This window comes from Leiobunum rupestre, chromosome 5 (assembly GCF_980474605.1).
Source record: "Leiobunum rupestre chromosome 5, qqLeiRupe1.1.hap1, whole genome shotgun sequence".
Classification (NCBI taxonomy): domain Eukaryota; kingdom Metazoa; phylum Arthropoda; class Arachnida; order Opiliones; family Sclerosomatidae; genus Leiobunum; species Leiobunum rupestre.
Window position 1 is genome coordinate 10,109,789 of NC_143388.1, and position 16,124 is coordinate 10,125,912.

At 36.7% G+C, this 16,124-nt stretch overlaps 1 protein-coding gene across 1 annotated transcript; it reads left to right on the top strand.

Moving 5' to 3' along the window:
* The first annotated feature begins 8,454 nt into the window (after positions 1 to 8,454).
* On the top strand, positions 8,455 to 10,038 carry RpL9 (ribosomal protein L9). The gene is made up of 5 exons (XM_090174933.1): positions 8,455 to 8,568; positions 8,802 to 8,878; positions 8,949 to 9,154; positions 9,618 to 9,831; positions 9,896 to 10,038. The coding sequence occupies exons 2-5, from the start codon at positions 8,833 to 8,835 to the stop codon at positions 10,003 to 10,005; spliced, it is 576 nt and encodes a 191-aa protein (XP_090031059.1). The 5' UTR covers positions 8,455 to 8,568; positions 8,802 to 8,832; the 3' UTR covers positions 10,006 to 10,038.
* The last annotated feature ends 6,086 nt before the right edge of the window (positions 10,039 to 16,124 follow it).

The following is a 16,124-nucleotide window of genomic DNA, read 5'->3' on the forward strand; positions in this document are numbered from 1 at the left end:
TTTATCTCGCACCTAGTGGTCGAAAAATAATTTTTCAAAATTGGTGAAAAACATTACCGAAAACGCTCAAATTTCTCAAACTGATGTCCCCCGGTATAGAGAATTGACCCTCCAAATTTGAAATCGGTACTATAAATAGTTTTTGAAAAAAAAAACACTTTTCCGAGCAAAAAAAAAAAGACCCTGTATATATATATATTTTTTTTTTGTTTAACAATGTCTCGCCGCTCTTCATTCTCACCTTGACAATGACACAAGGTTGTGTCGAAACTGGTCGGCCTTTTTATATTTTATTGTAAAATTATTATCAATAATCTGTTAATAATCAAATTTGAAACTACTTTGACCAAGGCCTTCGATTCGATTCCGCACAACATTATCCTCGAGGCGCTTCAGGTGGCTGGTATTGAGGGGGCCGCCTTGTGTTGGTTAAAGAGTTACCTCGTGTACCGTAAGCAAAGGGTCGTCCTGGAAGGTCAGGCTTCGGCTTGGAGTACTGTGAACCAGAGGTGGGCAAAAAATTGCGAGCGTTCGGAAAAATGAGCATATAGAGTTTTAAACACGGCTTGCTCAAGTGAGCGAGTACTCAAGGCAAACGAGTTTATTTTCTCTATCTCTAATTGAGAAGCCTCTGGGCGAGCGCCGAATAGTTCGCTCTGGCGTTGATGGCTGACGGCCCGCTGAGGGAGATTCCCCCCTCGCCGGGTAAGTTCCCTCACTTTTAAGCGACGCGTTAGTACCCTCAGTAGAAAGCGCTGACGCAGAGTTGAGGGAAAATTACCGAGAGAAGGAATAGTTCGCTCAGAATTGATCGCTAGCTCCGCGCGGATTTTGATCACGGTGAGCGACGGTGAAGTTCGTTTACGCAAATCGCTCACAGCGCGGCGAGCAAAAATTTCAAAAATCAAACATTAAACTATTACTCGGCTATGGGTTTATTATTTACTTTTTTTATTAATAAAATGAAGGGTACTCTAAACGTCGGGAGTTAATGATATCTCCGATTGAATAAAATTCAAAGGTTCTTCCGAATTTATCCAACGATAAACTAGACTGCAAATATTCCGTTTAGTGTTAAAAGAGCTTTATTAAATATTAAAAGCCACAAATTATAACAATAGGCGCTAGTATACATTCTTTTGGTCTTGACAAACTTGGCAGGTGAAATGGGCTACGCGGTACGCGTTTCTTCATTTTTAGGGGATTGTGGCTCGCGCTACTTTAAAGGAAAATATTAATTAATGATCGGTACCATAAAAACAAGTGGACATTTACTAACCCCTAATCCAACTCATTTGTAAATCTCCAGAATTTAATAGACAGTTTTAGCAACTACCTACAGGGGCGGTGCCAGAAGATTCTTAGGTGTAGGCTAATAATGTTTATCATTTGTGGGCCCCTCTATATATTGACTTAAAATTCAATTTTGCAAATTCAGGTAATTTATTTATTATTTGATATTAGTGCGGTTTTTAAAATTTTACAGTATTAACTATCATCACATATTTTATTTGAATTTAAAAATCGACTTGATGTGGCCCCGTCAGATCGATTTGTGGGCCCCTATTTGAACACAAAAGTAGGCTATAGCTCGTGTTGCCTACCCCTAACGCCGCTCCTGACTACCTACACCGGGATTTTAATCACAGTGAACGACGACAGAGTTCGTTTACGGTAAATCGCGAAGAGCAAACATTTTTAATAATAATAATTATTTAAAATTAAACTTCACATTTGACGGTATGAACAAGTTAATACTAAGATTATTTTTAATGTATAGGTAAAATATAATACAATATATTTGCATATAACCGTCTTCGATTTTGTCCATTGTTTATGACATCGACAAAAATAACCATATCATCAAATGATCAAGCTAATTGCGAAGATTCACGGTTTTTAAATAATAATTTTTTTCAGAAAAAAAGGGAGGAGTTGGAATTAATATAATGGCCAGCCTGTGCCAATATTAAAACTGTTTTAGTTCCAAATTGAGGTAACTCGATTTACGCGAATTTTCTTTTTTGCCGTTTTTCAAACTTCCTTTACACTAAAAATATAAATATTACAAATAGCGGCCAATGTATAGTTACAAAGTTATCGATTATTTTCCATTTTTAAAAAGCATTACGTTATAAATTTTTATCAAATTTAAGTAATATTTTTTAGATACCTGGTTTTGAAACTAATAGCGTTCTTTTCGTTTTTATTTCACACCGAATTTTAGTAATAATAAAAATGTTTGAATAATTCTAATGTCTAGTTTGTGCGGGTAACAAAAATCAACAGTGAAGAAGCTGTCAACCATCACCGTCAAGCTCAGCATGTGGGAAGTGGGGACCCGCTGGCTGCCGGGGAGTATGAACAAGGAGGGAGGGGGTGGAATTACCAAGGTAACCTATTTAAAGTTACTATAGACAGTAGGCTATAATCACTATGCTGTAAACATCTGTGTCGCGCGAAAGCGATCCAAATGTAACGACTGACGATAACGATAAAAATTACATCATTCTTCCGAACTTCAAAAGGGCGTTATTTTATTTTTGAACTTGTAATAACTTACACACAAATATTTTCTTTACATTTTTCTGTTTTTATTGCTTACGATGTTACATTTTATATACAATATTGGAAATATTTCAATAATTATTTAAATCTTCGCTCTTGCTTGATACCTACAAAGATTCTCAAAAACAATTGTGTGGAGCGTGTCATTTTCGCCTAATTTGGTTTGACAACAATGAAACGAAACCAAAATTAGTTACCGCCATACGCCAAACGAGGAGGCAATGAACACCGCTAATGCCCCACAATGGAACATTTTGAAGAAAAAAAAGGATCCACCGTGGAACTTCGTATGTCATTAGAAAGTGTTCATCTTGTAAAATACGGAACAATTAAAACAGCGAATAGACCAAACGAAGGTGGTCCTGAAAAGGACCGTTTTGGTTTTAGCCAATTATTTGGCTTCTTCTGGTTTTTGAATTTTTGAGACCTTTACGCAAGAACAACCAGCTACAGCCACTTAGGGGGCTTTGTTGGCATTGTCCAACTGCTCCTTATACAACTGGAGTTCAAATTCCATTGCCACGTTCTTTAACTTGGCATTCATCAGCTCGTCTGGCCTTTGGTCGAGTTCTTGTTCGTTACAGAAAATATCAAAATATTTTTCTGTAAATCGTCCTAAAATATAAAAAAACAAAAATTATCAATAATTAGTAACAATAATAATAACTATAGGTAACACTAATTTGCTGTATTTACGTTTTAGCGATCGGCTTTCAACTTGAAGCTTGAAAAGAGGGGGGGGGGGGTGGAACCTCAACCCCTTTCCAAACTATCCCAATCGTTTCAATTTTGGGACCCGCAGGTGGAGTCCAGACACGAAGGCGTCTCTTTCGGCATCTTAACGAAAAGGGAAAGGTTGACCACTCATAGGAAACGTCTCTTCGTCGCAGCGGGACATGACTAACCAAATATTTCAACGAAATAGGCATTCACTCGCTAATTTAGGCTTGACTTATAATATACATATATAAATATACTTTTCGCTAAACTGAACTCCCCCTAAAAATGAGTCGTATAGCTTCATAGACTAGATCAAAACTAGCCCTTCTGAAACCGAAATAAGTATTCTATAATAAAATACCATATAGGGAAACGGAGAAAACCATGTATATTCGGGCCGCGTCTACGGGACGTTAGCTCCAAAGTATATTTTTCTGGACTACGGATAGACTAACATGAAAACGTTAATCAATAAAAATAAAAATACCACGTAATATCATAAATCCATAATTTAATGGAAATAATTCACTAAAACCTATTTACAGAGTGACGTCATCACGGTAAAAAATCACCCCTAGCGAGATGCTGATAAAGGGCACGTCATACACGAGAAGCCCTCTATATAGAGTGTCTCTTGTGGCTAGTTATCAGTAAACGTTTTGCATATAAAGAATAAGACGTGTCATACTTATGTAACAATATTATTAACTAATGGTATTATTAGCTATTTTTACTACATTTATTTACAATGTTTATTAATTCTGTGTTACTATTTACTAAGTTGCGACTAATCGGGCCGATTAGATATTATTGAACCTTGGAATCTATAGCCGACATATTCAGACATTAGAATAATATTAGTTAATTCAAAAGCATTGAATTGGCGGCTTGGCCCGATTCATAAAATCCTATTTGGCTCTGCAAACCTTTTTTCCTTACTTTGGGCTTTTTTTTCGAACACTGCCCATTCCAGACAGCAAGGGCGCCACTTACTCGTTACTGCACCTGACAAAAATATTAAAATAGGGGGACAGTCGATGGAGGGTTTTTTCTATTTAGCATCGAACCCATTTTCTACATTCTCGCAGTTTTCAATTTCAACAATAGCGTGTACTTCTTAACGTCATATGACGGGGGGTCAACGCCAGAATTCCGAACTGACGCCAATGAGTCGCCCCTCCCTTGGGTCTTAGCCGTTTAAGATAGCCAATGCTAGGGCAATTTCGAAGTTTCCTATACTTATACCTCGCTTCGTAATCCTTTCTACAATAATAGTATAAATAGTAGGTTCCTTTCTCATTTCCTTACAGTTTCTTGTCGACTTTTCTCAAGTCTGCGTTTTTCGATTCGTATTTCGGTCCTTCCTTAGTTTAATTTTTTCGTGTTTTTTGCTTTAGCTGTTCATAATTTTTCTCGCCTTCGAAGCAGCTTCGAAGTTTAATTTTTTCGAGTCCATAGTTTTGGAGTTATAGTACTTCGACTATGGCTTGAGTTTTTTTATTCAGTTTCAGGCTTTAAGTTCGCTTCCGTATTTTACAAGATGAACACTTTCTAATGACATACGAAGTTCCACGGTGGATCCTTTTTTTTTTCAAAATGTTCCATTGTGGGGCATTAGCGGTGTTCATTGCCTCCTCGTTTGGCGTATGGCGGTAACTAATTTTGGTTTCGTTTCATTGTTGTCAAACCAAATTAGGCGAAAATGACAAGCTCCACACAATTGTTTTTGAGAATCTTTGTAGGTATCAAGCAAGAGCGAAGATTTAAATAATTATTGAAATATTTCCAATATTGTATATAAAATGTAACATCGTAAGCAATAAAAACAGAAAAATGTAAAGAAAATATTTGTGTGTAAGTTATTACAAGTTCAAAAATAAAATAACGCCCTTTTGAAGTTCGGAAGAATGATGTAATTTTTATCGTTATCGTCAGTCGTTACATTTGGATCGCTTTCGCGCGACACAGATGTTTACAGCATAGTGATTATAGCCTACTGTCTATAGTAACTTTAAATAGGTTACCTTGGTAATTCCACCCCCTCCCTCCTTGTTCATACTCCCCGGCAGCCAGCGGGTCCCCACTTCCCACATGCTGAGCTTGACGGTGATGGTTGACAGCTTCTTCACTGTTGATTTTTGTTACCCGCACAAACTAGACATTAGAATTATTCAAACATTTTTATTATTACTAAAATTCGGTGTGAAATAAAAACGAAAAGAACGCTATTAGTTTCAAAACCAGGTATCTAAAAAATATTACTTAAATTTGATAAAAATTTATAACGTAATGCTTTTTAAAAATGGAAAATAATCGATAACTTTGTAACTATACATTGGCCGCTATTTGTAATATTTATATTTTTAGTGTAAAGGAAGTTTGAAAAACGGCAAAAAAGAAAATTCGCGTAAATCGAGTTACCTCAATTTGGAACTAAAACAGTTTTAATATTGGCACAGGCTGGCCATTATATTAATTCCAACTCCTCCCTTTTTTTCTGAAAAAAATTATTATTTAAAAACCGTGAATCTTCGCAATTAGCTTGATCATTTGATGATATGGTTATTTTTGTCGATGTCATAAACAATGGACAAAATCGAAGACGGTTATATGCAAAGATATTGTATTATATTTTACATATACATTAAAAATAATCTTATTATTAACTTGTTCATACCGTCAAATGTGAAGTTTAATTTTAAATAATTATTATTATTAAAAATGTTTGCTCTTCGCGATTTACCGTAAACGAACTCTGTCGTCGTTCACTGTGATTAAAATCCCGGTGTAGGTAGTCAGGAGCGGCGTTAGGGGTAGGCAACACGAGCTATAGCCTACTTTTGTGTTCAAATAGGGGCCCACAAATCGATCTGACGGGGCCACATCAAGTCGATTTTTAAATTCAAATAAAATATGTGATGATAGTTAATACTGTAAAATTTTAAAAACCGCACTATTATCAAATAATAAATAAATTACCTGAATTTGCAAAATTGAATTTTAAGTCAATATATAGAGGGGCCCAATATTGAGGAACAGGGGGCCCACAAATGATAAACATTATTAGCCTACACCTAAGAATCTTCTGGCACCGCCCCTGTAGGTAGTTGCTAAAACTGTCTATTAAATTCTGGAGATTTACAAATGAGTTGGATTAGGGGTTAGTAAATGTCCACTTGTTTTTATGGTACCGATCATTAATTAATATTTTCCTTAATAAAGCTCTTTTAACACTAAACGGAATATTTGCAGTCTAGTTTATCGTTGGATAAATTCGGAAGAACCTTTGAATTTTATTCAATCGGAGATATCATTAACTCCCGACGTTTAGAGTACCCTTCATTTTATTAATAAAAAAAGTAAATAATAAACCCATAGCCGAGTAATAGTTTAATGTTTGATTTTTGAAATTTTTGCTCGCCGCGCTGTGAGCGATTTGCGTAAACGAACTTTACCGTCGCTCACCGTGATCAAAATCCGCGCGGAGCTAGCGATCAATTCTGAGCGAACTATTCCTTCTCTCGGTAATTTTCCCTCAACGCTGCGTCAGCGCTTTCTACTGAGGGTACTAACGCGTCGCTTAAAAGTGAGGGGGCTATTCCGACGATCGGGAGATCTCGCTCAGCGCGCGGTGAGCGCTTAAAAGTGAGGGAACTAACCCGTCGAGGGGGGAATCTCCCTCAGCGCGCCGTCAGCCATCAACGCCGGAGCGAACTATTCGGCGCTCGCCCAGGGGCTGCTCAATTTAGCCCTCTCGCTGAACAAGAGCAGCTGGAATTCGAATTTGAAGCGCTCACTCATTACTGCAGGATTTTCAAAAACGAGTGCTCACTATTTTTGCCCACCTCTGCTGTGAACTAGGGTGTCCCTCAAGGGTCGGTCTTGGGTCCCCTGCTCTTTAACATATTAATTAATTATCTGCCTGCTGTTGTGTGTGTTGCCTTGGTTTTACTATTCGCTGATGACACAAAACTGTCTCACAAAATTAAACTACACTCCAACAATTTGGCACTCCAGGCTGACCTCGAAGCGGGAGTTGGCTTATCATTCAACACAGCAGTGGCGCCGATCGCTTTTTTTCCCAATGGGGGCTGAAGCTCACTAATAAACTTGGAATTAGGCTGCTGGCAACACTATCTTGCTTAAAAGTAAATAGCCTTTAACATCGGCGGTTTTACCAATGGTGGCAGAGCCCCCATTGATTTTTCCCAATGGGGGCTTCGGCCCCGCCGCCCCCATGGGATCGGCGCCACTGCAACACAGCGAAGTGTTCGGTGCTACATCTCGGTCGTAAAAACCCAAACTATGTTTACACTATCATGGGCTCCGCTATTTCATCGACTCTTTCTGAACGTGACCTCGGTATCACATTGGATCCCAGTCTTAAATTTTCGACTCATACCCACAAAATTACTAAGCGCGCATATGCTCCATTGCTTGTCTTATTCGTCGCAACTTAAATTTTCGATCCCCACCCCTTATTAAACAATTAACAATATAACTCCCTGGTTTTACCACTTATCGATTACTGTTCCCCTATTTGGACTCCACACCTAGTTACTGATCTCTCTTCTTTGCAGAAAGCTCAAAATAAATTTTCAAAGTTAGTCACTGGTTTGGAAAAAAACACTGCCCCTTCCAGGTTGAAAACCCTAGGATTTCAACCCATCTCCACGAGGCACAAATTCAATAATTTGTGCCTACTCCATAAGTTTTTCTATAACGGTCTCGATCTACATTTCTCTGACTTTTTCACCCTCAATTCTAAATCCACTACTCGAGGTCATACCCTAAAGCTGTCCAAACCTAGGGCCAGTGTAGCAACCCAGCAAAAACATTTTTCCCACATCGTCATTAATGACTGGAATAGCCTGCCGGATGCTATGGTCACGCAAAAATCTTACCCTGTTTTTAAAAATTTGTTACGGACCAACCTAGCTGAGAAGACCTAGTGTCTCCCTATCTGTATTAGCAAAAGAGGATCGTATTTCGTAGTATTTTTATTTTTTCTTTGTATTCTAGTAATTTTGTATCTCTCTTTTGTAGTGTAATTATATTATTGTTCGTTTTGTTTCTACTCCCTGTATTCCGATGCTTGGGCATAAGCCCCTGAGGCTTTTCAAGTAATTAATTAATTAAATAAATAAATAAACTCGAAAATAAGCTTTTCGGACACAGCCTTCCAAATAGCTTTGGACACATTTATTTTATCTGGCAGCACTACGAGTCTGCGCGTTTTTCTCTTTAAGTAAAATATTTCCTCCAGCGTTTGTGGTGCAGGTTCGTGGCATTTTATGTATATTTATCTGTTTCAATCTTAATTATTAATTAACCTTACATCAATAAGACTCGTAAAAATACAAACTTATAATTCTTATTTATTCTTTAAATTTTTATTTATGTTTTAAGCCGAAATTCTAATATTCTGTATCGCTAGGCCCATTTGAGTATGTTTCTTTAGGCCTAGGCTTCGTGTACACATGCTGGTATAACTATATTTTAATTTTATTTAGCACCGGCGAACGCTGTTAAAAGAAAGTAAAAATGAAAACCATTTTAGCAAGTCAAATTGTTAAAATTCCAAAAGGAGGTAAAGTTCTAAACTTTTTTGTTACTACCTTTTTATACTTTTTCTTACTGTTTTGTTCTACATTCATTAGTTGACATTAAAGTCAAGTCCCGAAAGGTTTCTGTGAAAGGACCTAGAGGAAAGCTTACAAGGGATTTCCATCATACCCAAGTTGATATGCAAGTGGTTGGAAAGGATAAATTGCAAGTCCAGAAATGGTTTGGAATACGTAAAGAACTTGCTACTGTCAGGACTGTGTGTTCTCATATTGAAAATATGATTAAAGGAGTAACAAGGGTAAACATAGAAATTGTTATAATTGTTATTTGTTAATACAGTAGCTCTAATTATGTCAAACCTTAGATTTGTGAAACTATGATGGGTTTAGTTATTAACAGTATTGTTTTCACATTTGATGGGAAATATATTGGTCATTAATATCCCAAGAAAATCTAAGTGTGTGAAAGAAAGGAAGAGGTTGGTTTATTCCCTTAACTCTGCTTAGTTTTGTCTTTCTAAAGAAAGTTCGGAAAAATGTTTTATGGATCCATAAATATAAATTTAGGCAGTGTTTAGAAGGCGTGTTCGAATAACTGTTTGGCTAGTTAGGGTGACATGTTGAAATATTTATTTATATTTTGGCTCAAATATTACAAAAAAGCCAGTCAATCTCAATCAAAATAAGCCAACCTTATAACCATACAAATACCTCAATTTCTGCTGTATAATTAGTTATTTATGGATGTTTTTTATACTTTAGGGTTTCTTGTACAAAATGCGTGCTGTATATGCCCATTTTCCCATCAATATAACAACCACTCAACAAAATCAAATGGTTGAAATTAGGAACTTTTTGGGTGAAAAATATGTGCGTCGCGTTGAAATGCAACCTGGCGTTACGTGCACTAATTCCACAGCTTTGAAGGATGAACTTATTATCCAAGGAAATGACATTGAATTAGTGTCAAGATCAGGTAAATTTATTATGACACCATCGATATATTAAAAACAATATTCTAATCTCTTTTATCTTTTTAGCTGCAAGAATTTCACAGTCGGTGCTTGTAAAAAACAAAGATATCCGTAAATTTTTAGATGGAATCTACGTGTCTGAAAAAACCAGCATTGAATTAGATACGGATAACTAATGCCTTTGCAAATATATTAAATATTCGAACAGATTTGTGTCCTAACTTTACTTAATGTAGGCAGACGTAATGGAACTAAAATTGCTCGCAGCTTAACAATTTAGTACAAAGTAGCTAAAAATTGAAATATACATGTATAGAAATAACAACTTTTTTTTTAAATGTTAGAAATCTGTTAAGATTTTAATTAGTGCAGGGTTGCCACACGTTAGGGAAATCAAGGAATTTAAAAATGGGCATAAAAAGTTGGGGAATTTTAAGAATTTGTAAAAATTCAAGGAAAAGTCCGGGAATTCAATTTGATCTTCGCATTTTTTAATTGTAATTTTACTCCAGATCTATGACCAATTCTAGGATTTTAATTCATTTCCTTGAAAGTTTGGCTAATTTTTTCAGCATTGAAACATTAGTCCATATAAATATAGTAACTCCTGATAACAGTAAAATATAACAAAATTTAAGGATTTAAAAAGATGGAAAATCTCTTAAAATGGTCCATGAAAACAGAATATCTATTTTACATGTCGGATTGAACCATGGCTAAGTTGGTTGGTAACCGGTTGAATTGGCAACCCTGTTACCGCCCGACCGAAAACATTTTAGATCAGTGACTACGTCATGGGAGAAGCGAAAGGAGAGCGGCGTTTATTGAGACGACTATTTGTCCAGCAATGGTATTTTTTTTAAATCTCAGCCCAAATAGTAATTTATTAAAGCTGTTATTTAATTATTAGCTGGACAATCTTATTCTGATGAAAGTTTTAGCGCATTTGCCGTTCGTTAATTGCTAATTTGGCCGACCATGTTAAAATAATAAAATTTCAACCCAAATAGTTGTTCTTTCAAAGGGTATTTGGGCTAGAATGTCAGACCAATAGAACGCTTAAATAAAATATCTTCAAGGAAATCGCTAAGAAGTAATGTATCCGAGATCCAGGACCTGCAAATTGCTGTTTATAGTATAATCGTTCAAAGTTTTTATCGAGAACCATTGAGTTGGGAATATTAATCTAGAGATCCAATCAAATCTGCTCCCCGCGAAACAATTTTTTGAAAATTACTTATGTGCGGCCGTGCCGTCTCCTCTAAATTGATTGACAAGAAAACGTTATCATATGACCCGTGGCGCCATCCATTATTTTTGAAAACAAAACCTTTTTGAACGATCCATTGAGAGATAGACGGCGCCACGGGTAGAATGATAAAGTTTTCTCGTCATTTAGGAGCAGACGGCAGTATTATTAATTTTTAAAAACTTGTTTCGCGTAATACTGAAATCCGACGTTTTGATTGGACCTCTGGATTAATATTCCCAACTCAATAGCAGCCTTGGAAATAACGGTGGTCAGGTGGTCAAAGACCAGTTAATTAATTGCTCAGACCAGTTTATTTATTAAAAATTTGGGGGGGTCACTGGTCACCGTGTCCAGTTTATTAATTCGAAATAGTAACAAAAAACAGAAGGTGACCAGTTTAATAATTCCAAATAATAGGAGATGACCTTTTAATTCAAGGTTTATATCAATTTTGATTTCCCTATTCACTGGATTTCTATGTACAGCGACTCCGCTTACTACCGCCGCGGCCGCACGCCGAGGTTTTATGTAGAGTCCCTTCGCTCGCATCCCTCAAACGAGTGAGACTGTCTAACCCCCCTCCGGCCTCAAACCCTCAATCCTCTAGTCTCGCTTTCCCCCAAGTACGGTAGGCTACCCTGGCTACGCGGTAACGGACCGGGGGCTCTGGAGTTACGGGGCCTAGAGAAAGAGAGATAATACGGTAAATTACGAGGGTCTTCTAGGCTATGGTGGTAGTCTTAGGTGAGATAGTACTATATTGTACTATTCTTGTGGTACTCATAAAATAAAGTTAACTATTTTGAATACGTGTAAAGTTAATGTTACCAACGTAATCTAACTTCTAAACATGTAATATAGGTTTTTTTAGGCTTATAAATGGCATTAGAACATTTTATATGAGACCAGTTAAATAATTCATAAGCTAGGGGGTCACTGGTCATAAGGACCAGTTTAATAATTCATATGCTAGGGGGTCACTGGTCAGAAGGACCAGTTAAAAAAACCTTATTTCCAAGGCTGCTCAATAGGTGGTTTTTTTTCGCCTGTTCTGGGTTTTTTGAGCAGGTTCAAAAGTGTAGCCCTATGACGTCATTTTACTCCAATTCTATTTTGACGAAAAAAACGAGTTGGAGTAAAGAGGGAGTAGTTAGAGGTTAAAGGTTATATATTTGTTTATATATAGGACTAATTTTTCTTATTTTTTTAATAATAATAATAATCAGCTAGGCTAATACCCAAGACACCACCTTAGGTCTAAGTCATCAAGCAACTTTTAAAGTCATTAAATAGCATTTAACAATTGGATATTCGTTATTATAAGCTTGTCACATGTGAAGATGTTCAAAACCCGTTATGTTTTTGTGAAACGAAATTTAAACAGACGAATTTTCTACATAAGCTAGATTACTCCCTCTACACCTCCTTTCCAGGAGGAGTAAAAAGTGTAACGTTTGAGCTCTGGAACAAGCGAACAAAATTCGGGACAGGGTAAATCTTACCCCGAGAACAGGCGAATAAAACATTTGGGGTAAAAAGTTTACACTTTTTGTCCTCGGACAGGCGAAAAAAAAACAACTATTGTCGAGAACGACGAGAACACGCTCACGCCAACCGGGAGTAGTGGGGTACTCCTGTAATCCCAAGCGTCTGGGAGGCAGAGTTTGTGGATGGCCGTGAGGATGACCACGAATCCCCCAACTGGTGGTCGGAATACTTCCGCCACGGGTGTCCCCACGTATCCCCCCCGGTGGCGTGGCCGTTACACTTATCTCACCCTGATGAATCAGTTATTGTGTGCTGATGTCTAAGGCCTTGGGTCGACACCGATGTGTGTATCTAAAAAAAAACACACACCCTCACGCCAAGGCTTAAGTACTTAGCTACATCATGGAAGAATAAGTAAAGTAAGAGAATTCACGCGGCAAGCTAGAAACAAGTATCCAGGCCAACTCCCACAAACGGGGGAATGGGGTGGGTAGAAAACTATGGGGGCCGCATTGGGGTAAATAATAGCACGTCACAAGCCTACTGCCATCGCGCCCTCTATACGTTTTAAAAATAAGTTTTCGAAAGCATCTGGAATTTGAAAATCGAAACGCCAACGGTTCCTTAAGAATTAAGTATATAAAAATGTTATGTTTCTAATTTTGTGATAGTTATGATCATTATAATCCATAATAGCTCACTCAAATGTAAAAAAAGCTAAAACAGAAGTTAAACACAATTGTTACGATTTCCCGAACGGATTAATATTTCAATTCGAAATCCAGTAATAATTTTTCTCGCTATGTAAAGAGGGCGCCAAATGATGTAGCTCAAAGCAAAGTCCCAAATATTTTAGCCCGAGAACCCCGTTTTCTTTCCCCCCTAACCAGCGTTGCCAGACGTATGATAATTATCGCACAGTGCGATAATTTAATCAAAATTTTTAGGGCGTACTATAATTTTCATGGCGTACGATATCGTACCATTATTTCGATAATTCTGCCTCAGCGTACTATAATGTACGATAATCTTTAGATTTTTTTAAAAACCTACGAACGATTTATATTTTATTATTAATTTATATAACTTTTCTACTTAAAAATGAATGATATACATTTTCTGTACGCGTAGTCCAGAGTGTGAGTTTATTACTCCTAGCTATTACCGCATTTTTTAAAACATTTTTAAACATATTAAGTTCAGTTAATAATGATAATAGACATTTTGTTTATTTCCCTGAATTAAAACTCCTGTAGTGCTTTAAAAAATCATCTAAATTCAACGCATTTATGTATGAATTAAAATTTTTCGCCAAAAAGAAATTTACGATAATTTTCCAGGAAAATCGATAATTTTTTGGCCTAGCTACGATAATTTCAGATTTTCGATCTGGCAACGCTGCCCCTAACGCTCCCGTCTGTGGGTGTGAACCTTTAGGATGGTGTGAGAAGCGCGCTCCCATTTCTTCCATGGCTACATCTTGGAGGAACTATAGGAAACATGTACTGGGGAATACTCCCTGCATGTACATAACGTCAACTGAGAGCAAAATCCACATAACAATGTACACAAATCTTAAGAAATTACGTGGATTTTGCTCTCAGCCGACGATAACCTAGTCATACAGAAGTAAATGAATTAGAGTAAGTATTTTATTTTCTTCATGTTAAGGGGAAATATTTTTATTTGTTTGTAACTCTTTTTTTCTTATATAAGGTATTTTCTTTAATAGAATCAATGTTTGTAACTTGCTTTTGTATAGTTTTTAATAATTCTTCGTTGGTTAATGACATTGTAATATTGAGGGCTTGCAGTGTTTCAATTTCTTTATTTTGCTTGGATATTGCTTCCTTTAAATCAGCGACGCTTTTACGTTCAATGGTAAGCTTTTCTTCTAATACCAGATTTTTTTCAATAAGCTTTTCAGTTTCATTAGTAAGATGTTTATGCATCACACATGTACAAGTACAACTTTCAGGAAAAATAGACTCGCAAATATTCATTGGCCCATCACTGGTATTCATTGGTATATCAGAATTTTTGTTTGATGCACTGCTAGGGGTCCCAAGAGTAAAAGAATGGTAAACTTTTAAAGTCATGGGTGTCGAGTACCTACGCTGAGAAGTATTAGATGTAATTGGCGACTGGGCAAGGTGATTTGATGAAAAGACACTTTCCGCACTGGGGGTTGACAAGCTTGAGTTCTCTCTAGTGTAATTTCCCAATAGTGATAAATCCATATCTTTATAATTAAATTCTTCAGCAGCATTTTCTGTTACACTTATGTCCGCAGTGGTATTACGCAGAATAATGTTTCTTGGAGTATCCGCAAGAGCCTCAGTTTCAATTTTCCTTTCAAGTATGTTGCTGTTATCGTTGTCTTTATGATCAATAGTTGGTTCGTTTGTGAATAAACATGAATCCCAGGGAAATACGGTTGGTACGCTGCCAGGTTTCAACATTCTAACCCCATCTTGTACGTTTGTTTTGAAATCACATTGTAAGAAATGCAATGAACACACACAAGATGATTTGGTGAGTGTCTCCTCCGTTCTGTGAATGTTTTTTAACCAAATATTTCGAAGGTCTTCGTTTTTTGGTATAGAATGAAAACTAACCTGTTAAAAAAATAAAAACCAATACTTTATCATTGGTGCTGTAAATAGCCTATAGGACCTAGGCTTATAGTGATCAACTTACCTTTTTCCCTTGACAGTCTGTAATAGTTTTTTGATTGCATAGCGATACGGCGCATAATCTAGGTTTTACTCTTGATAAAGGCATATTAACGTTCAAAAATATGATTACTTTAAAATTAAAACCAAATTCGAAAATTTTACGGTACGGTACTCATGTGACTATCAACAGCAGAATGATGTTCTAAATAAGCAGACGAAAAATAAGGCAAACATGATCACGTGATTCAAAAACGTCACGAAACGGATGTTCCGACCAGGCTTGGAAATAAGGGGTACGTTCAGCAGAGCTCAGCGCTGACACCGATGAGTAAGCGCTGACATCGATTTTTCACTGTACGCTTTTTTGCGTTTCCAGTTTGACGTCACGATGGCTCATCGATGAGCCATCAAGTCATCGGCTCGAAGAGTCGGTTTTTTAGTTAGTGTGACGTAAAACGCGTAGCCAATCTAAGAAAATGGCGACTTCTTCTGAAGAGCAGTTAATTGAAGTAGCGCTCCTTGACAATGATAAAAATTGTTATATGATTGCCGTGAGACCCGGAGATCACGCAAGGATATTAAGAGGTATTCTATTGTTTGATATATTAATTATAACACTTGTCTTTTTAATGTAATCCATCGTATATCTTTAAGCCTTGGCGTTTGTTATTGTTTACTGTCATAGGGCATGCTTTCACGTGGTTAATTTTATCATGGATGTAGAAAGGAACTACGTTATAATTAATTTTGTTTTATTTTTTAGACGAAAGTTTTGCAAGATTTTGCTTAGAACAAGCAAAAACAATTGGTATACAAACCCAAACTTTTCAAAATGAACTTTTGAAAAGATTAGATAAAAAAAATGAAGTTTTGTCTA

What these genes read in the sequence shown, in the direction of transcription:
- RpL9 (XM_090174933.1), top strand. Translation starts at nt 8,833, where the DNA reads ATGAAAACCATTTTAGCAAGTCAAATTGTTAAAATTCCAAAAGGAG. An exon ending in TGTTAAAATTCCAAAAGGAG is followed by an intron (nt 8,879 to 8,948) that starts GTAAAGTTCTAA and finishes TACATTCATTAG; the next exon opens with TTGACATTAAAGTCAAGTCC. An exon ending in TGATTAAAGGAGTAACAAGG is followed by an intron (nt 9,155 to 9,617) that starts GTAAACATAGAA and finishes TTTATACTTTAG; the next exon opens with GGTTTCTTGTACAAAATGCG.